The sequence below is a fragment of the Manis pentadactyla genome, chromosome 14, assembly GCF_030020395.1.
Source record: "Manis pentadactyla isolate mManPen7 chromosome 14, mManPen7.hap1, whole genome shotgun sequence".
Classification (NCBI taxonomy): domain Eukaryota; kingdom Metazoa; phylum Chordata; class Mammalia; order Pholidota; family Manidae; genus Manis; species Manis pentadactyla.
The window spans coordinates 24817199-24838302 of NC_080032.1; the positions used below are offsets into that span (position 1 = coordinate 24817199).

The 21104-nt window shown below is 47.6% G+C and overlaps 2 protein-coding genes across 5 annotated transcripts in view; both read left to right on the forward strand.

Moving 5' to 3' along the window:
- The window catches only part of CHFR (checkpoint with forkhead and ring finger domains), a 29439-nt gene extending 19704 nt beyond the window's left edge, over positions 1-9735 (forward strand). For 3 of the 4 annotated variants that reach the window (XM_036921939.2, XM_036921941.2, XM_036921940.2), the window contains 10 exons: positions 44-198; positions 289-451; positions 2278-2420; positions 3590-3706; positions 4155-4238; positions 4761-4831; positions 5876-5963; positions 6664-6771; positions 7262-7334; positions 8502-9735. In XM_036921939.2, coding sequence (XP_036777834.2) covers positions 44-198; positions 289-451; positions 2278-2420; positions 3590-3706; positions 4155-4238; positions 4761-4831; positions 5876-5963; positions 6664-6771; positions 7262-7334; positions 8502-8544 — 1045 coding nt within the window. In that variant the 3' untranslated portion in view covers positions 8545-9735. Of the gene's footprint in view, positions 1-43; positions 199-288; positions 452-2277; positions 2421-3589; positions 3707-4154; positions 4239-4760; positions 4832-5875; positions 5964-6576; positions 6772-7261; positions 7335-8501 lie in introns of those variants that run through there. The other variant, XM_057491300.1, reaches the window with a different exon arrangement.
- A 2735-nt stretch (positions 9736-12470) lies between these two features.
- GOLGA3 (golgin A3) overlaps positions 12471-21104 on the forward strand; it is a 41080-nt gene continuing 32446 nt past the window's right edge. Inside the window, exons 1-3 of the mRNA XM_036921929.2 lie at positions 12471-12702; positions 17767-18067; positions 20364-20654. Of these exons, the coding sequence (XP_036777824.2) occupies positions 17932-18067; positions 20364-20654 (427 nt within the window). The 5' untranslated portion in view covers positions 12471-12702; positions 17767-17931. The remainder of the gene's footprint in view (positions 12703-17766; positions 18068-20363; positions 20655-21104) is intronic.

Consider the following 21104-nt stretch of genomic DNA (forward strand, 5'->3'; position numbering starts at 1 on the left):
GTGCACCACAGGGGCATCTGAAGACCTGTCCTTATACCCCCAGCCTGCAGCCCTGCATGCATACCTTCTGCGCAGCCTGCTACTCAGGCTGGATGGAGCGCTCCACCCTGTGCCCCACCTGCCGCTGTCCAGTCGAGAGGATCTGTAAAAACCACATCCTCAACAACCTGGTGGAGGCATACCTTCTCCAGCACCCAGGTAAGTGGGGCAAGCCACCCAGTTGTGGGATACTGTGGTAGGTCTTCCCGAGGGCCACCAGCCAGCAGAGCCATGTCCTTTGAATTCTAGACAAGAGTCGCAGCGAGGAAGATGTGCGGAGCATGGCTGCCAAGAACAAAATCACTCAAGATATGCTGCAGCCCAAAGTCAGGAGGTCTTTCTCTGATGAGGAAGGGAGTTCCGAGGACCTACTGGAGCTGTCAGATGTGGACAGTGAATCCTCAGATGTTAGGTGAGGCTTCACCTGGCTCACAGTGGAGCAGAGCTCATGGGCAGCACAGGGTCTGTGTCCAGGTTTTGCACTGAGCAGCCCAGCTCCTTGATGGTCTTGGCTCACTTATATGTGAAGTTGGGTAGTGATGTCATCTACCTTGAGTGTGGCGCGGATGGAGCAGGTGCTGAGGACAGTTGCCCACGTAGGTAACTATGAGGAGGACTTACTGCCCTGTGTCCCCCACACACACCTTTTTTTTTTTAGGTGTACATGGAGCATTTATTATTTTTTGTTTATCTGTATTTTTTTGCAGTTACACTGAGATGTAAGTGACATACAGCACTACATAAGTTTAAGATATACAGAATGAAGAGATGTTGAGTTGACACGCATCTATTGTGAAATGGCCACAATAGTTGCTGGTATTCACTGACTCCTCATCAAGCGCCCTGATTCATTGGCTATGACAAAATCATGATTTTAGATGAGCACACTTCCTCTCTGTAGCTTACCTAGTGATCATATCATTTGACAGGGTCAGATCGCAGAAAAGCCATGGTCACTGGGCTGAGAGGATGCAGTCCTAGGAGACCTCATTTTATCTGTTAGAAAATGCTGATGTTTCCTTACTAAGAAGTCCAGGGTCTGAATTTTGGGTGGAGGTCATATTTAAAAAGACAAAAACCAAAACTCCAAGATGTATATTATCTGTTTCTTTTCAAAAAATTTAGCAATGTTCAAGCAAAAGAGGAAAACCAAAATTCACTTTACTGTGAACGTTTTATTGTATATCCATCTGGCTGCTCATATATTTAGTCATACATACTTTCCTTAACAAAGTAGAATGTAGTGCAAGCAAATACTTTAAGATGTCCATACTGTACATATTAGTTTGTCATGTTTCCAGTGTGCTCAACTGAGAAGCAGGGCTGCAGCATGCAGCCAGCAACCTGCCGTTCACAGCACACACCGAGTTACATCATGGAGATGAGCAGGGGGGTGGGATGGTCAGGTCACAGTGACTGGGATGACACTTGCTGGTCTTCTGATGTGTGTCAGTAAATGCCCGTCAGGAAGTCCTGGTGATGACACTCCTGGAGGTGTGCTCAGGGGTGTCAGGAACCCCTGTTGGTGCTCTGTGGAAAGAGATGCTCACCTCATCCCCATTTACAGATTTTATTACAAATGAGGTTGGGCATCTTTTCACTGTGTCTTCTGGCCAGGTCTCACTAGTTCCTCCCTTGCTGGTTTCTGCCTCGGTGGCAGGCTCAGGCAAGTGTTCTCCAGGGTGAGTGAAGAGTCAATGTACAATTTTCCTGCGGACTCATTTTTACTGTCTGCAGTTTTTGAAAGCTCAGCTGAAGTGCATAAACCCAGATGGCAAGGGCTTTTGCCGGCCAGTTGGAAAGCTCTGTGAAGACACCACCATCCAGCCTTGGTGCAATTTGTTCTAATTTTAACAAAGGACAGATTTTTCCTGGGTTCCCAAAGTGACAGTCCAGAATGCCCCTCTGGACACAATTCACAGCTCGCCTAGTAGGGAACGAGCAAGAGTGTGTCCTGCCTCACGTGGAGACAGAGCAGAGCTCCCTGACTGCTGCTGGTCTGGGGGAGCACTGGCAGGGCACCCAGTGGAGTTGTGCCATCTTTCCCCTTAGCACACACTGGGTGGCAGCAGATGCTACAGAGCTGAGGCATGAAGGGGGAGAAGGTGCCACCAGGCCCAGGGGCTTAAGTCTTGTCTCATCACTGGGGCTGGGGCCATGGTTGCCACTACCACGTCCACGAGAGCAGGTATCTCCCCACTCTCCCACACTCCAGCTCAGTGTGTATTTTCCTTGCAGCCAGCCGTACATTGTGTGCAGACAGTGTCCTGAGTACCGAAGGCAAGCGGCACAACCCCTCCCTTGCCCAGGGCCTGGCCCCGAGCCAGGGTCACTGCAGGCTCCCAGTGACACACCATCTACGTCCACCAGCACCACCACAGGTGAGAAGATGTGCCATCCACGCTGTCAAACTCCTGCCCTGGCTGTGGGCTGACACTCCTGCTGGTTCCCCTCAACTCCTCTACTCATCTGTCACTGCCTCCAAGGTCTCACTGCCTCTCATAGCTCATTCTTTTCATGGTCTGTTTGTTGCTAAGAAACCTGATGACTCACTTGCTCACTGGTGGGCCTCTGCTCCCAGGTACTCCTGGTGATTTGGTCCTGATTCTTTAGGGCAGCCAGTGTCCTAGGTGGTGCTTGCCAAGGCCAAAATGAGTGGCATACTCGGGCCTCCAGAGAGAGACTGGCCTCTTGGCAGCAGCAGGTCTTGTTACCAGAGCCACCTGGAGCTTGTGTGTTGTCTCTTTCCAGTGGGGGAGTGTGTTGTCTCTTTCCAGTGGGGGAGTCCCCACGCGTCATCAGGAAAGGGAAAGTAGACATGGGGAATCAGTGTTTTTTAGCAATGGCTGTTCTGTGGTTCATGGCCCCACAAGGGACCAGCCTCTGAACCACTGTTAGACTGAGCCTGTCATAGGGCCCCTGACCCAGAGCCACATTCTTAACCATCTGCCTTGACACTGTGTTGTGGCTTCATACAGCCCCTGGGGACAGGGATAGACCTCCTGACTCTGCTCTTGGCCAGGCAGGCTCCACCATCTGCAGAATGCAGAGTCCCCACTGGGACGGGGTTTGTGGCTGGTGAGCAAGCGCAGATGGAGCCTCCTGTGTGGCCAGTGAGTGCTGGGGCTGAGCTCCATGTACATGGCTCCTGGGAGGGATCAGCTGGTCTTGCCTGCTGGGGTTGTCACTTATTTATTTGAAGGAGAGACAGAGATTAAGTGTAGAACTTGCTTTACTGTTTTTTTTGTGTGTGTTTATGGCCTGAGCTGCCTTTATAGGAAATGGTAGAAAACCTTCATGTGATCTTTGAAATATTGCTACAACCACTGAGTCAAAGATAACTTTGGTTATATTTGGTCTACTTCACCTCCTTCATTTAGATGGTGGTCTGTCATTTGGCTGTTGAGAATAGGTCTGAGTTCTCTCTGGGTTTCTCATAGGTCTGTCCTCTGCATGCGTGCTTTCTGGCTGCCTTCTAGGTATGGGTCTGATCCACTCCTTCTGCTGATGTCCCTACATTGTTGGCCTGAACATCCTGTCTGTTCTTCAGCTCAGGGTTACATGTGCGCCCTGCAAGGAAGCCACGCCATATGTACCTGCTGCTTCCAGCCCATGCCCGACCGGAGGGCAGAGCGTGAGCAGGACCCCCGCATTGCCCCCCAACAGTGTGAGTAACAGTGTGTGTGTGATGTCTGCCGGGCAACCTCTCCACCACAGGGCCTCCTTTGTGTCCTTTCTGCTGAGGACTCGGAGTGTTGTTGACTTTTGAGTGAAATGAGGATGCAGTTGTTTTTTCATCTGCATAATCAGTTGTTCCTACATGACCATATTGAGTAGTCCCATCTTTTCCCACCTATCGATAACGCCGCCCCGTTATAAACCATTTCCAATAGTGAGTGGTTCTCTTTCTGCTGTCCACATCTGATATCCGACCCCATATCAGGGCCACAGTAGTTCTATAACATGCCACTTTTAACTCTAACAGATGAAATGTGATGCTTTAACTTACAGTTCTTGGATTACCATTAAAATTGAGGTTGTGATTTATTTAGTGGTTATTTGAATGTATTCCTCACTGAAGTGGCCTCACTGGTGATTGTGCTCTGTGTCCACAGGTGCTGTTTGCCTGCAGCCCTTTTGCCATCTGTACTGGGGCTGTGCCCGGGCTGGTTGCCTTGGCTGCTTGGCCCCATTTTGCGGTAACACCAGTTCTTCAGCCTTTTGTGTTCACTTGATGCAGTCGTGGGGTTTGATCGGGAGGCATGGCCTGTTGTGTGCCTAATGAGGGGAGACCACTGCTGGTCACCATAAGTTAACTACCTTTTCCTGACATGCTGCATAGGTTTGCTGTTTAAAAGTGTCAGTCCTCATTAGCTCTAAGCCAAGCAATAACAAAACAGTTTGGGGTATACTGAGTTTAAAGTCGGGAGGGTTTGTTTATATACAAGGAGCCCCACCACTGAAGATGCACAGTCTGGCTGCAGTGTTCAGACTCCACAGCTCCGGACCAGGTGCTGAGGCAAGTGGGAGTTCTGTCCATTTCAGGAGGGAGGGAATGGAAGTGATCTCAATCATCCTTTACTTAAAATTGTATGTTATCATGGACCCTGTTACCCTTTCTAGACTATAAGGAAGGAAATTAAGTTATCTTAATTGTTGGTGAATAATGTTTTTGTGAAACATCTGTGAAATGAGTAATATTGTTTCCTTCTGTCCTGTAGAGCTTGACCTGGGTGACAGGTGTCTGGACGGTGTGCTGAGCAACAACAACTACGAGTCAGATGTCTTGAAGGTACCAGGCTGCGGGCCAGGCACGGGTCAACAGAGGCCACCCATGACTTCCCAGATGCCTTAGTGACTCTTTTGCATTTTCTGACGAGTACCTCCACCAAGTTTCTGAATCCTTTTGATGTATATCTGTTTTTCCCAATCTTCCTAAAAATAGGTATTTCCTTTATTCCATTATGCCACATATCTACAGGAATTGCCTCCCATGGCTCTGACTCCTGCTTGTCCTTGCTGAGGGTTTCTGGACCCAGGGTAGGGGAGGGCTGGCCCTCGGGCAGAACCAGGGCCTCTGTCTGGCTCTCTCCCTCTCTGACCATTTTCCTTCCCATTTCAAGAAGTTAGCCCAGCTTTGAGAATTTCAGTGTTTAATGTGTGCATTGGTCTTTTGTGGAGAATCTTACCTTCACCCTGTTTACAAATAGTGTCATACATAGAGGACTGTGGGCTGTCTCGCCTGCGTGGCACACTCCTCAGTACCACTGTACTCTAGTTAGAGTCCACGTGGCACTTTCTTGTAGGTTTGCACAAAAGTAACCAAGCAGCCAAAGGCACAGCAGATCCAGACCCTCAGCTTCCTTGTCATGTGGTCATGGGCCTGTCACTGCACTGTGGTTGCTCCAGCCAAGGTTAGGTGTCTCACTGCCCCCATCCTAGGAATGTTTTTGCAGAATTTTAGAGAGAGTGTGGTAACTCATACACTCAGGGTTCTAAAGCTAGCGTGGTTTTTGAGGCTCCACGGAAGCATTTCAGACAAAAATCCTTGTGCACTAATTTGTGAATAAGTTACCATGACATCCTGGGAATTCTGTTCCTGTCCTGGGCATCCTGGTCCATGAGCTGTCCCGGGTTTCCTAGGAGCAGGCCCCCACAGCTTCACTTGGCACTCGCCCTTGGCTGTCCTCTGCAAATGCCCACCACAGTTAACTTGGCTGTGCTTCGGCATTATCCACCTTCAAGGGCCTTTTATGAAACATTTATCCTCTTGTCATTTTAGTGTTTCTCTCTCCAAGCTGGTATTTCTTCTATTGCCCTTCTCTCCCTATCACAGAATTACCTGGCAGCCAGGGGGTTGACGTGGAAAAACATGTTGACCGAGAGTCTTGTGGCTCTGCAGAGGGGAGTGTTCTTACTGTCGGGTAAGCTCCTTGCACATGCCATCCTCTCTGAGGGGCGGTGTGTTTCCAGTGGTGCCTGTGCCTCCTGTAAAGCCCACCCCTTGGCAGCACCACTGACCCACTTTCCCATATGCACAACTTTGATATCCGCCCACCCTGGAAAGGTCCTAATACTCCTGGATTTTTTTCATAAATCATTTGCTTGTTTGTGACCTTGGCCGTTATTTTATATTAGGCTCTCTGAATTTGGGGTATATGGATTTGTGTGGTGTCTTTGTTAATGAAGAGCACATCACATTGTCATTTGCATTGCAAATACATTTTCCACTGTTTGATTAATATTTTACCTTTGTTGTATGTGTTTCCACTGTGATAGTTAAATTGTAGGCAAGCAAATTTACAGATCCTTCCCACTTGCCATTTGGTTTTCGTGACATACCTAGAAATAGCTCAAGAAAAAACTATTTCTTTTGGTGCTTTGTTGGATTTTTAAAAACACATGCATTTTCTTCCTCCAAGTGGAATTATTTGCTATGAGGAAGTAAGCTGATATCTAGATTGGTTTTGTTGTTTTCCAGACATCTAGCCCATTTTTGCCCCCTGTTTATGGATCAATGCATTAGTTTCCCACTAGTTTGCAAGGCCATGTCTATTCTCCTATTCTGGAAATATGACATTACCTGGCGACTGGCCATGCCCAAGTGAGACTGTGTCCTTCCAGATTATAGGATCACAGGGAACACCGTGTTGTGTTACTGCTGCGGCCTGCGAAGCTTCCGAGAGCTGACCTACCAGTATCGGCAGAACATTCCTGCTTCTGAGTTGCCAGGTAGGGAAACCTCTGCAACTCAATTCTTTTTGATTGGCTTCTGTGCTCCTTGTGAATAGATGTTCTGTTTGGGCCATTGCTTTTGGTTCTTAGTGGACATCTGCATCAGCCAGGAGAAAAACTGCATCAGAGAGGCTACGTGAGGGTCATGCATATTTCAGGGCCGCTATCTACCACTGCTAGCTCAGTCTCTGGGTCTGTCTGCTGTGATGAGGGTTTCTGATACAAGAGGCACAGAAATGTCCTGTAGACAACTGGAATAATCTCATTTCCTAAGTTGGGTTTTCACTTATATGTTTCTTTCCTTTCCTGAAATCTTGGAACAGTCCAAAGAAACTAGTTACATAGTGTGACAAATTGCTGTCTATTTCTATTTGTTGCTCACTTAGTTTAGTGTGTGAATGTGATATATATATCTATCTATATATCTATATATCTATATCTATATCTATATATATATATATCACATATGTAATTTTTTCTCTTCCAGTGGCTGTAACATCCCGTCCTGATTGCTATTGGGGCCGAAACTGCCGCACTCAGGTGAAGGCCCACCATGCTATGTGAGTGAGATGCCTACCTGCAGGTCTGGGGGTGCAAGAATGGGGCTGAAGTGGGCCCCATGCAGAAAGGCAAGCCCTCAGTTTCCTAGTAGGAAGGTCAATATTTTTTTTTTTAAGTGTTTTGTGCAAGTTGATGTCTCAGCTTTTAAGGTAAGTTCATGAGCTAGTCAACCATCTACTTGTAAATATGCTAGTTTAGTCACTATGCTTCTATGAAGTCATGTAGCATATAAAATAGTGTCACCATGTGGAAATTATGCTCCTCCATATCCCATTCATCAAGAGTGTGCACACAAACACTCCCTCCATCCTCCACCTCGTGTTTCCAGAGCACAGCCTGCCCTTCCCAGCCAACACACTTGAGGTTTAGTACTTTGGGAACCGGTGGCCATGCCCAATGAGCTGTTTCTTCCCTGAGCCAGGGCCCATGCTGGGTTGTCTGATGCTGTGAGCAGGTGCCTGTGGGGCCTGTAAAGGCCTGCCTGCGGTGACCTCTGCATTACTGTGTGACGTCCCCTGGAGGTGTGAACTTGCTTCTGCTTTTGAACCATACATGAGGTGGTGCCGTGAATCAGTCTCATGGGCTGATGCTATTTGAGGCCACTGTCATCCCCAACTAGTCATTTGTGTTTTGGTGACAGTAATTGAGAGAGAGTCCCTTAGTAAAAGGGATGTGGTAGGGACTCAGGTAAAGGCGCCCTTAGGGGATGATTCTGTAGAATAAAAACCTTGCTTTGTTTTGAACATAAACACTGTGTGGAAGAGACAGTTTTGTTATGAGCAGAGATTTCACTAGTAATTGGCCATCTTTCTTAAAACATGGGTGGGCACAGCAAAGGCATACTTGTCTTCCCGTGGGGATGCCCAGCCCTTCGCACAGAGGAAGGTAGCCTGAAGTGCTGTGGGATGCAGAAGAGGAGCAATTTTGAGTCTCTTCTCCAAGTAAATTACCTAAAATGTTTGACTTTTATTTTAAAATTTAAAAAGGAAACTACAAGCCTGCTTTTGGGGGCTAGTTTCTTTGATGATATTAAAAATAGTTCTTTGTGACACTCTATAAAGGCACACAGTTGATTTCCCCCGTGGTTCTAGTAGGCGATTTCAGTTTGTGTATCGGAATGCTTCTCTGCTGCCCTCTTGTGTAATTTGATTATTTCTTCCCTGTAGGAAATTCAATCATATCTGTGAGCAGACAAGGTTCAAGAACTAAGCATTTGGGAGGCACTGAGTTGGCTCAGGCAGCATATGGAAAACGGAGTGTTTCAGAAAATACTGTATGCCAATGTTGTAAGGGCATTTGAGGCTCCCTCGGGACACTGGCGGGGGATGGGGGTCTCTGCATCCAGCACTCTGGTGTGACTTTCTCTTGGTGGGGTGAGACCCTCTCAGTGAGATGCCCCTAGCAGCCTGGGAGGCCCAGGGTGGCCCACCCACCCTTCTTCTGAGCTCGGCTGCCCACAGAGCTTCGGCCAGAAGAACAGCCGTTAGATATCCCCTTCCCTTGAGATGATGATGTGCAGGTTTGCTCTCATACCTTTCCCACAGCTGTGTTAAAACAGACGTCTCTCTTCAAGAAAAGTTCCATGACAGATAAAGGAGAGTTTTTTGCGAATATTCTGTTGTTTAAATAGAAAGGAGCAGACATTCATAGCCTGCGGGGTGTAGGGTGCCCTGCTTCAGGGAAGCTACAGTGCAGCATCCTATATGTTTTCATTTTAATAGTTTTGGTGCTTATCTTCTAATAAGATTTAAATATCACAAACTAGCACAGATAATATAATTTATCATTTACAAATTGATTAAAATTGTGGATAGCTTGATATTTGAAAGAACATATGTTTCTGTTCATTAAAAAAATCAGATGTCCAGAACTCCTAAACCTATACACCTATAACCCTATACAACCTGACAATAAGTGCATGGCCCCAGGCAAGCAAAAGTTGGGTCACTGCTGCCCCAAGCCTACCATGGAGCAAAGTGCTGGTGGTGCCTGCTCTGCCAGCACAGCTGCAGGACCTGTCCCTGTCCCCACCTTCTTTGTCCCTTGCCTGCAAGGTCCCAAGGTGTGGGTTGGCCCTCGTGGCACTCCAGCCTGCCTGGAGCAGCCTCTTTCCACTGAGAGTATGAGGGGTCTCTGCTTCCACTAGTCCTTGCCCACCCTTCCTGCATTGGGTTTTGCCATGTCATCTGGAATAATACTTGAAATTTTGTTCTTTGTCAAAAAAATCTTTTATCTTTTGTTGAAATCACCTGTTACGTTTGTTTGCAAAATTGTAACTTATTGCTTCTCAGGAATACGATTTTGACTGTTGTCTTGCTCTTGATACAGACTCTTGAGAAGCAGTGCTCTGTTTGTGGAAGGCCTCCTTCCTGGTTCTAATAAAGATGTGTCTGTTTCTCTCCCCTGCCTGTTTGTTCAGGTGTTAGCTGCAATGGGCTCTTTCTCATCCCTAGTTAAGTTACCTACTTCTAATCAGAGCTCACCTGGTGGCTCCACTCTTAGGTTAGCCACATTAGCTATTGACTGAGCTGGTCCTCCTGCATGTGACCCAAGGCTGGGGCCCAGGTCTGAGCACTTGAAAAAATGTATAGGTCTCTTGGATCCATCAACCTTGAGGGAGATTGCACTGAAGCCACAGCTTTGTGCAGGAGTGAGGCCTTCCCTCTGTACCTTAGGATGTTGGCTCATGACCCCCTTTCCTCTTTACCTACCCAGGTCCCAAAAAAGAAAGAACAAACACATGGTCCCTTGGAGGATACACCACCTTTTTAAGCCTGGGTTTCAGCAAAACATTGACTTGAGCTGTGCTGGATCCATCCATGAGGGGAAGGCCATGCCACGCCAAACTGCTGGGTCCATGGGCCAACTTTGGTGGAGTTTAGGTTCACCCTTGCTAGTGACTGTAGAGGGTAAGAACAGAGCTTTTAGGAGCTTCAGGACCAGGGCAGTTCCCTGGGCTTGACAGCAGAGCTGGGTGGGTGTGCACTCATGCAAGGTTTTCATGACTTCCTATTCCTCGACACCCTCCCCCTGAACCCCCTCCACCCCACCCCACCCAACAGCCAGCCCGTAGTTTTGTTGGAGCCCTGCTGTGTCTTGGTGGCAAAGGCTGCCTTGGGGTGTCTGGCCACCTTATGCGGAGGGAGACTCCCATGTGCTTGTCTTTGGCTCACTGGGCTTAGCCCCAAAACAAGCCTGAGTCTCCACTGCCTGCTTCACATCCCCCTCACCCGGTCTCCATTCCCAGCCTCAGCCTGTCCCTAGACCTGTGTCCATCTTGGCTCCCCAGTGCCCCAGTCAGAAGAGGGGCAGGTCCTTCTACACTTCCCATCTACTGTGTACCCTCTGAAGGTTGCACACTAGCCCTTCCTCGTCTGCAGGTCTGAGCTCTCAAGTCAGCAGTAGATCTTGTGGAGGCTTAATTGGGCTAGTCTGTCAGGACTTCTGGCCCAACCAAGAACCCAGAAAAGCTAACAGGGACAGAATCACAGGCCTAGATCAGAGCAGCAGGATGGCATTGGTGGATTTTGCCCCAGGAAGTGTCCAAACCTGGAGAGGAAGTGGAGTGTGAGCTGGGCCTCTACCAATGGGCCCTTGCAGCCCACGGGAAACAGGCCCAGAAAAGCTTGGGTTCTGAATGAGGATTCTTGCTGCAATGTATGCCAACAGCTGAGCACTAGGAAACTAACCTCTGCTTTGGAGGAGAAAGCCAAAAGGAGTAATTGATCAGATTTAGAAAGCCCAGAGTAGACCCACTTCACATGTCGCCGGATACAGTGCTATCCTGAGACCCTTCTCTCTGTTTATGGCAAGCAGCTTCCCAGACCTCAGCTTCCATCAGGCAGAAGTAGGTGAACAGGTGGCTTCCCCACCAGTTCAGATGGAAGCTTGTCCCCCATCTCATCACTGACAGGACCTGAGCCTCCTACTACCTCCCTGACCACTAGCACCCCACAGGCATGTGGGACAGGGCAGGGTCAGTTTCAGGCAAAAGGAAGACCATTGTTGAATCTGAAAGACTGGCTGCTGGGCCAGCAAGGCCAGGGCTTAAACCCCACAGGTCAGATAGACCACGCAGACTTAACCCTAATGGGAACTGTGCTGGTGGCAGCCTGGGTGTTGTGCTAGCAGTTCTCAGTTACTCCCCTGGAAGTGCCAGTCCATGTTTGGGGCAGGGACACAAGAGGAGTCCCAGCACTTTGCCTGGTGGGATTCTTAGCTTCCTGCAGAATTAGTTCCAGGGTCGCTGCACACAGAGTGGGGGAAGTGCACAATACCATTTATAATCACTCCAAAGAAAAATTAGTTATAAACTAAACAAAGCATTTACTGGGTCTGTATGCTGAAAATTATAAAATGCTGGTGAAAGAAATGGGGAGACATACCATGTTCAAGGATTGAAAGACAACATAGTAAAGATGTCAATTCTCAAATTGATCTATTGACAATTCTAAAATTTATATAGAAGGACAGTGGCAATAGAATAGCTAAAACAATCAATGAAAAGGTGGGAGGAATCTTAGCCCTCAGAACTGCTTGCTGTAGGGCTACCATTGAGACAGGTGGCCGGACAGATGCAGGAACTAACGGAACAGAGCAAGAACCCAAACACAGACCCACACAGCAGCAACTGATTTTTGACAAACGTACAAAAAGCAAGTTAATGGAGGAAAGACAATCTTTTCAAGTAACCAGTGCTGGAACAATTTGATACACATAGGGAAAGAAAAAAACCTTCCTCTGACCCTCACGCTCTCTGCCGACAGTATTTATTTTTATGGAAAAGTAAAGCATTGATTCAGCTCCAAAGCAGGCGTCCCTGTTGCATTCGCACCTGAAAGGTAAGGGCGGGCGGCTCAAGGTGTGGGGTGGGGCCCGCGAGCTCCTCGCTGCTGCACGGACCCCTCGCACCTTTCCTGGCCACGCCCCAACCTGGCGTGGTGGCGTGACCACGCCCGTAGTTTGACAGAGGCAAGGGGACGAACCTCAGTCTCCGCGCGTTACTTCCGCCGGAAGCCCAATTCTCCAGCTTCCGGTCGGAGTTGGTCCTTCGAGTCCGGAAGTTGAGTTTCTACCAGAGAAAGAACCCCAAGCTCGCTTTCTGAAAGCTGCTTCGGGATACTCGTGAGTGGGCTCGATCCCAGCCCGGCGGTCGGAGCCGACCCGGCTCGAGCGCCGCCTTTGGCCAGCAGAAGAGGACGTTCTGTCTTCCGGAACAGAGGCGGCGCGCACAGCCTGTTTCCCGGGGATCAAGGCGCAACGCCCCTCCCCTCTCGTGGCCACGTCTCCGCCAGAGCAGTCTGTCCCGGCGGTCCCCGCGGTTTTCTCAGCGCTGGAGCGAGGGTCGCGGAGAGGTGTCCGCGCCAGGTATCCTGCCCGGTAGGGCGCGGGGCCGCGGGGCGGAAGCGGGCGGCGGGCCTGGGCTGTCGCGGAAGCCAGCCGCGTCTCCGCCTTGGCGACGACGCCCCACGCCCGTCCCGCTCCCCTCCGTCGGTAGCCGCGGGGCTGGAGGCTGGCCTGCGCAGCTGTTAGCGGACCTGGCTTCATAAATATCCACACACCGCGCCCTTGGAGCGCTGCCCACGCTTAAACTCTCGGGCAGCGCGTGAGTAACAGCTCTTGTCTTTTTGTAGAAGTTCTGTCAGGATGACAAATGTGACACGGTGTCGGGTGGTTATCTGGAAGCCGGCTTTAAAGAATCCGTGCAGCTGTTGGCCTCTCCGTCCACCTCGATTCCATCTTGATTCTGGATGCTTGGAGGTGTTCACGGTGCAGTGATATTTTCCAGAGAGATTGTGGCTCGGCATTATCACTAGTATGAAGCAAGTGGACAGCCCAGCCTTTATTCAACAAATATTTGTTGAGTGATAGTCGAGTGACAAGCACTGTTTATTGTAGGTCCTGGGATACGGGGTGAAGACCTGTCAGGGTCCCTTTCCTCACTGAGCTCACGTTCTAGTGATGTATCTAGAGGGATACATATGGTTAATGAAGTAACTGCTGAGAGAGAACTGGGTGGTGCTTGGGGTGGGTCTGTAGTGGAAGGTGACATCTGAACCAAGGCCTCTATGACAAGAAGCTACCTATGCAAAATTGTGGGGTAAGAGTTCTCAGGTAGAATGAACAGCTAGTATGAAGATTCTGAGAATAGTAAGTTTGGTGTTTTTGCATAGGAAAGTATGGCAAGGGTGTAATGAAAAAGGAAAGTGGTAGGGGACAAGGAAGCAATCTAGGGTGGGGCCAGTATGCAGCTTCCTAGCTTATGGTCAGAGGCTTGTGTTTTATTGTCAGTGTGATTGAAAACCACTGGGACATTGTAAGCCATTTACTGGTAACTCATGCATTATATATATTAAGTTTTTAAATTGTCCCTTTAATATTGCAAACCTAATCCTTTACTGTAATAGCTTTCAGTTACACTGTACATTGAATGGCAAGAAAAGGAAATAAAAATCATCTGACATTAACCAGATGTAAAAGTAACCTCTCTTTTTTTTTTGGCCAGTTGCCTTGAGCAGCAGTATGCTTTCTTAAGTAAGAATATCTTTGGTTGCCTTTCCCTATCAATTGTGACAACAGTTGAAGGGAGGATAAAATAATAATAGCTACCATTTATTGAGAGCATGTTGACACACCCATGCCTTGTTGCATTTAATCCTGGCAAAAATCTTGCTTTTTTCTTTTTTTAAAAAAATTTTATTAAGGTATTATTGATATACACTCTTACGAAGTTTTCACATGAAAAAACAATGTGGTTACTACATTTACCCATATTATCAAGTCCCCACCCATACCCCAATGCAGTTACTGTCCATCGCTATAGTAAGATCTTGGTCTTTTTTCTAATCATCTTACTGATGAGCTAAATGGCTATGAGTCGTAAGAAATTGACTTATGATCTCAGAGCTGAGGGTGGAGTGAGGAGTTGATGCTGAGATGTTTGACTCTTCACAGCTCCTGGACAGCAACATGAGGCTTGTCAGCGTTTTCACTTTGTAGATAGGTCTGTGTTTACTTTTTGTTACTAATGTGGCCTTAACTAGAAGTTATCTTTTTAAGGAAATCCTGTTTGGCTTTTGGCCATGCTTTGTTGTTTCTAATTGCCAGTGGGAGCAACTTAAATAAGGTGGGGTAGAAGTTGCTGTTAATATGTATACAATGAACTTATGTAATCTGCTGTATGGGTGAAGCTGGAAAACAGGTGCCTGAGTTGGTGGTTTCTCGGTGTGAAGTCCCTTGATGTCAGACAGAAGTGAACTTAGTGTTATGAACTCTGGTAAGTTCCAAGTGATATCCTTCCCCCGTCTCTTCTATCCAGAAACAGAAGAATACAGGTGGTGAGAATGGTACTGTAGTAAGATGGATCCCTTTATTTCTAAATCATGAAATGGAGTGCGTGTTGCTAATAACAGCTTTCTTGTGATATGCTCTCAGCTACCTGACTCTCCTCCTTGTCCTGTTTTTGTCAGCAGTCTGAGGTAATGAGGCCCTGAATGATTGAGTCATGCTAAGTAAAACTCACCTGAGCATAGAGAATGCCAGTTTATTGCCTACAGAAGTGTCACTTCACCAGAGGCCTCTTTGGGCATTTAGTGAATTCTGTCTGTTGTCCAACTTCAGAAAGAGCTGCCTGTGAGCAGGAGCCATCTTCATGACTTACCAGAATAAGTCACAGTCCCATGATCTCATAATCCGGAGGGCCACACCACCCATCTCTGGTTGGACTTCTTGGGAGTTAGAGGCTTTGTGTTTAGCAGGAAATCCAAATAAAGGGCGGTAACTAAGTGGAATATGTGATGTCATTGGGCTCAGGCCATCTGATGCACTTGTCCTGTATTTGCTGTGCCTTCTTCAGTGAATCAAACACCTCAGCCAATGTTCCTTCTTCCTGGACAGCATCAGGCTCAAGTGTTGTCACCCAGGGCCCCAGGAGCACATTTTTCTCTACAGCTCTCTTTTCTGGTTGGCATGTTCTATTTTTAATAGGTAAGTCTTGTCCTGCACTTCCTTTTCATCAAGGTGACAATTGATTGGTCTGTGACCATTACCCCTCTCCCAGTTTATAACTCCCAGGGGCATTCTTTGTCCCCCACTGGAACTATAGCTCCCAAGTATTCTTAAGAGTTTTCTGTATTTGATAAGGCAGTATTGATGCTCAAGGATTCAAATGCTGTATCATTTTGTTTTGGAGCTACTTGTTTGGTCACTAAGGGGTGGAACTCAGTGAAGCCAAAGATTTAAGTCAGTAGCTTCCATTGAGCACCACTCTGAGTAGGGACATTCAAGGGTAGGGGCAGACTTGGAGTGGTGGTTTCTGCTTGCAAAGGTCTTACAGCATGACGGAGGGCACACACACAAGTACAGGGATATCATGATAGCAGAAGGGAGTGGGCCAGGTGCTTTACCTGAAGCCCAGAAAAGGCTTCATACAGTGCCTCCTGGTAGATGTGGAAAGACCCATGGGAATTTGCCTGGTGGTTGAGGGGAAAAAGGTATCCACAGCAGAGAAACATCTGCTTCTTCCTGAAAAGTATCCATCACTGTCACCCTTTCAGTCATGGTGGTGAGCACAAGGGTGATTTAGACATCTTCAACCCCACTGCTACCCCAACATGCACATAAGGCAGAAACAAAGACACTTCAAAGCGACATGCAGGGTGACCAGCTCATGCAGCATACCATATGCAGGACAATGGGTCCCATGTTTGTCCCTATACATCCGTCTGTAATCTGTCCTTGAAATGGTGAGCTGGCAAGGCGGCCACCCTTGTGCTGATGTGCCTTGCCTTGCTTTGTGCACTTATTCTCTACAGCATCACATCTGGCCTTGACTGGCTTACCACCAGCCTTTTCCAAGAAAAGTGAGTGTCACTGAGAGGCAGGTGTGGTGGGTGTTACAGTGCTTTTGGAGCCAGGACCCTGTGAAACTGTGGTTTTCACAGATCTGGGGGATGTGCATGGACAGGTGTGGAACCTGTCTGTCTGCTTCAACCTGGAGAGTCTCTCCAGGGATAAAAGAAGTTACTGATTGTGGTAGACAAAAATGAGTTTGAGAACTCGTTGTACACAGGATCATGTTTGGCCAGCTTCAGTGACTCCCTTCATTCCTCTGATTCAGATGTTGTCTCAGTGTTCAGATCTTTACATGAGCCAGGCGCTGTGAGCCAGACTGGCGCCCAGGGCTTCCGATTGGCTACACTGGATTGTTGCTACTCACCTGTCAACAGTTTTCTAGTAAAACCTGGTGCTAATTTTACCCTTGAAGTAGATACAACTGTTTATATTCTTAATAGCACTCTTATTAACCCACAGCATTTTAGGGTACCAGACAGCAGAGAGGATGTGTGCATTACTAAGAGCTGCAAGCCAAACACTCCTGGGTTTGCACAGAGGGACGTTCCTGTCACTAGTCATTCACTGCATGGGTAGACCAGGCTGTGCCAACCCCCAGTGGGTGTTTGTCCACAGGTGACAGGATGAGAGCATTATGGGAAAATAGTCTCCCTGCTTCCTCTGTGATCAAGTCAGCGCCAGTCCTCCTTGTGAGGGCCACTGCCTTGGCTCATATCTGAAATGTCTGTATGGGGTTTGCAAGATGGAGAGGAAAACCATGTAGCTTTTGTCCTGAAACATGGAATACAACAGCCCCTAGGATAGTGGGAAACTTATTTTAAAGGAAGTAGATGCCAACATTTCTGCAGAATGAATAATGGCTCACATCTCATCTGTTGATGAGGAAACAAGTTAATCATATTCTCAGTATACTTCAAAAGTGATAACCAATTGCCAAACTTTAGGCACAGTTTTGCTCCCTTAGGCTTAGCCTGCAGAATGGGCTGAAAGATAGCTGGTCCTGCTTTAAATGGGTAGGGGATTGACATCTGCCGTGAGCTGCTTTCTCTGGCTGTTGCCCCATGGATGGCTGCCCTTCCGTGTGTCCTCATCTTCCTCTGTTCCCCTGATGCATTGGACAGTCAGTACCTTCCATGCAGTTGCTGCTTTGACCATCACGCTTGCCCTGTGAGCACTTAGGCCTGCATGTGCAGCACAGAAACCACTGGCTGAATGTGGCTGTTTACACTCACATTAAAAAAGCTCAGTTTCTCCGTCTCCCTAGCCATACCCCCAGCTCAGGGGCCACGTGATGATTACAGTGCCGATTCTGGAGCTTCCCCCTCCCAGCAGAACAGGCTTTGGCCAGCACAGATACAGATATTAAGCGCCTCAGGAAGTGAGGCCGAGGTGAGGCCAGTTAAGCATTTTACCCTAAAAACCCAGGATATAATAGGTATCCAAAGATTATTTATTTAATGAAGAATAAATATTCGTTTATATATAGATGCAAATTGGGAGCCAAAGGTTCACCTTGGAATTACTGCTACAAATCTGACAAATGAAGTTTCATAACACCTATCTCTTCCCTCTTATCAGGTATCATGATATTACTTGGTTTGATTTCAAGCCACTTATGAGACTTTAAATCTCCTGACAATGGAAAGCCTAGTGCTGTCCCTCCCAGGACCTCTTGGCTGTTGCTGATGGCATAACCCAAACTTGAGAGCAGTTCACTTGGAGCCCCTGAGTGTCAGCCCAGCTATGGATGGTGCATCGGCCATGCAGGATGGCCTTTTGGAGGATGGGTCCAGCCATGGTACCTCAGCTCTCCCTGAGGTCCTCCCGAAGGTTCCAGACCCACTGGCGCTGCCTGACCAGTGGGACAATGAAGCCCAGAGTAAGTCACCTATTCCTCTGCATGCCACTGACATTTGCCTTTAGACAGGAGGATGCAGGTCAGCGTGCATCATAGAGAAAGACTGGTGTTTAAGACAGAAACAAACTTCGCTTCATTCAAGGTGTGTTTCTAGTAATCAGATGAATGTTCTTTCTTAGTTGATGCCAACTTTCAATCAAGTACCAGTGTGTTAAGCAGAAGAGCCATTGGCCCAGTTATGCTCCTCTACGACAGAATGGCATCACTTTCCCTTGAGGTTTCTGTGGGTCTTCCCTGACACATTATTACTCCCTGCCTAACAGTCTACCTTTTTGGTTGGGGGTTGCCAGAATTTTACTAACTGGGACTCAGAAATGGGTGGTGATGATCTAATGATTATTGGGTCACATTTGCATGTTAGGTGATGGATTATTCATGCATCAGAAGTACAGTTAATTAGTAACTCTGTTTCCATGCCCTTTCCTGGTCAGGAGGGACAGTGCAAGTGTGTCCTTGAAAATCGGGGTGTATATATGTACTGATTGACTAGCATTTTGGTTCTTGGAAAACAATATTCAGGCACCTAAAATGGCTTTGCTGATTATTACTTCTTAAATGCCAGATGAGGCCCATAGCAGCACAGGCCCAAGACCAAGGATTCGATAGCAGGACAGACAAGGACAGCCCTTAGATCTGCCATGAAGAGCAATGAGCCCTTGAGCCGGATCCTGTTTCACTGTGTTTTGTAAGTGGGAGATTAACAGCATTCCAGGGTAGTCACAAAGGCTGGTGCATGAAGCACCACCTCTGGGGAATGTCAGGAAGTGATGGTGGCCGGATTGTCCTTGTCTCAGTAGCATCATTTCTTGTTATCCATAATTAGGCTTGTGTTTGGAAACAGTGAAGTCTTAACTGTGTGCTGGGCCTTCTTACTGAATGTAGTACAATGCTCAAAAATTACTTTGTCATGTAAACAGGAAGGTTTAGAGATGCTCCCAGATCTTAAGCCCATCAGAAAGTGGTGTTGACCTGTTTAACGAGTGTCTAAAATACAGGACCTCCCCGTCCAGCAGTGGAGCTGAAGAGGTCCTTGATGTGAGAGCAGTCTTGTCTGCTTGTGGCCTGGTCCCCTTGTTTGTGTTCAGGTTTTCCTTTCAGGGAGGCATGGCAGCAAGTAGCTATATTAGTTGGGACTTGCATTTCAAGTGACAGAACCCATTTGAATTTGCTTGAGCAGGAAGGACGTCTCCTGGATACATACATACTGGTACATCATGGGATCCAAGTGATGCTGATCCTGGAGAGGTTGGAGCATTCCTGTGCTCAAAAACTACCAGAGCCACCCCTGGAAATCCCTGGGCCCTCCTTCCTCCCTCGGTGTGCCACCTTGGTTCCTTGACTGCCAGCTGGCTGGCCCAGCACAGTGAGGAGCAGAGAAAAGTCTAAGAATCATATCATTGTAGGAAGGCTTTTTTCCTCTTTACCTTGTGATAAGCAAATAGGTCTCGGAGAGTGTATAAATAAGTCTGTGTATTGTAATGTTAGCAGGTGAAACTGAACTTGATGCATGAGTATGTGATTATCACTGGCCAGACTTGGCTTTTCTGCAGGTACTCATCAGCAGAAGCACAGACTCAGTTCTGTGCTCAGCTTTGACATAATTGTACTCATCAGCTGGTCTGTCTCTTTGCCTGACATTTCTCATTTTGAAGCATTGGCTTATGCTTGAAATGGCTTCAGAATCAGCCCTTCATAAATGTGAGGCTGACCCTGATTAGCAATGCTGTTACCAGTGCTTGTTAGAAACAGTCAGCTATGTTTTAAACATTTGTTTTCTTTTGCTATTTTTTATGACTTTTTTTAAATTAAGGTATCATAGATATACAATCTTACCAAGGTTTCACATGTGCAACATCATGGTTTCAATATTCACCCATATTACCAAGTCCCCTGCCACATCCCATTGCAGTCACTGTCTATAAGCATAGTAAGATTTTTTGCTATTTTTTAAAAACAGACTTTCATAAGATTTCTCATTGGTTTCATTTAAATTAAAAGGAAACATTACTACTAAAATTCTACAACCACAGGGTGGAAGGTGAGGGCATACCATAGAGGAGGATATTGGGCCTCAAGAGGTTTAGGGACTTGTCCTGTGTCACCGCCCCCCATCCTTGGAGTGACAAGGCTGCTCCCCTCTCAGTGTGAACAGATGTGTAGGTTGTGAGGATGGCATGCTCATGCTTCTGGAGTCTCTTGTCAGCTATGTGAGTGAAAAATGATTGGATGCAGTTGGGGCTGCTAAGGCCCAGCACAGTCTTTTTTGCAGGCTCCAGCGGCGAAGGACACAGAACTTCCAGCGAAGGGGAATGTCTGCATGTACCTAACGCGGAGGACACCTGTCCAAATGGGTTGACACCACAGTTCCCAGACCCTCCATCATCTCTCAGGCCCACCACAAGTCCAGTGGGTCCTGATGCTTCTCCAGGTGTGGCTGGTTTCCATGACAACCTAAGGAAGTCTCAGGGGACTAGTGCTGAGGGCAGTGTTAGAAACGAAGCTTTGCAGTCTCTCAGACTCAGTCTTCCCATGCAGGAAACGCAACTGTGTAAGCATCTGTTCCCGCCGGGCTCTTCCTGCTCCTCACCTTTGTCCTGTGTCCCTGTTGCTCACTGCACATGCCCTGACCAGCACTGATGGTCCCTCTGCCATTTGCTATTTCATTGCTGTGGTGGGTTGTGCACTTAACACATACCTCCGTTTTAGAGAGAAACACTTCCTCGTGGTCCAGTGTGGATGATGGTGCTCCAGGTCCATATTTTAAGGGCCTGTGCATGTGTATCTTGCTTCACCCTGGAGAGTGAGCACGCACTCAGTGGGGGACACTACTTAATGCTAAGGATTTCTTTTATTAATTATTTTAATCAACATTTATTTTGTTCTGATCCCCGGGGTTCAGGGGTGAACACAACACACACTGGCAGTCTGTGAGCCCTCAAAACCCCCAGGCCTTTTCCTAATGCCTGTTTGTTCATGCATAGACATGTATGATTTTACA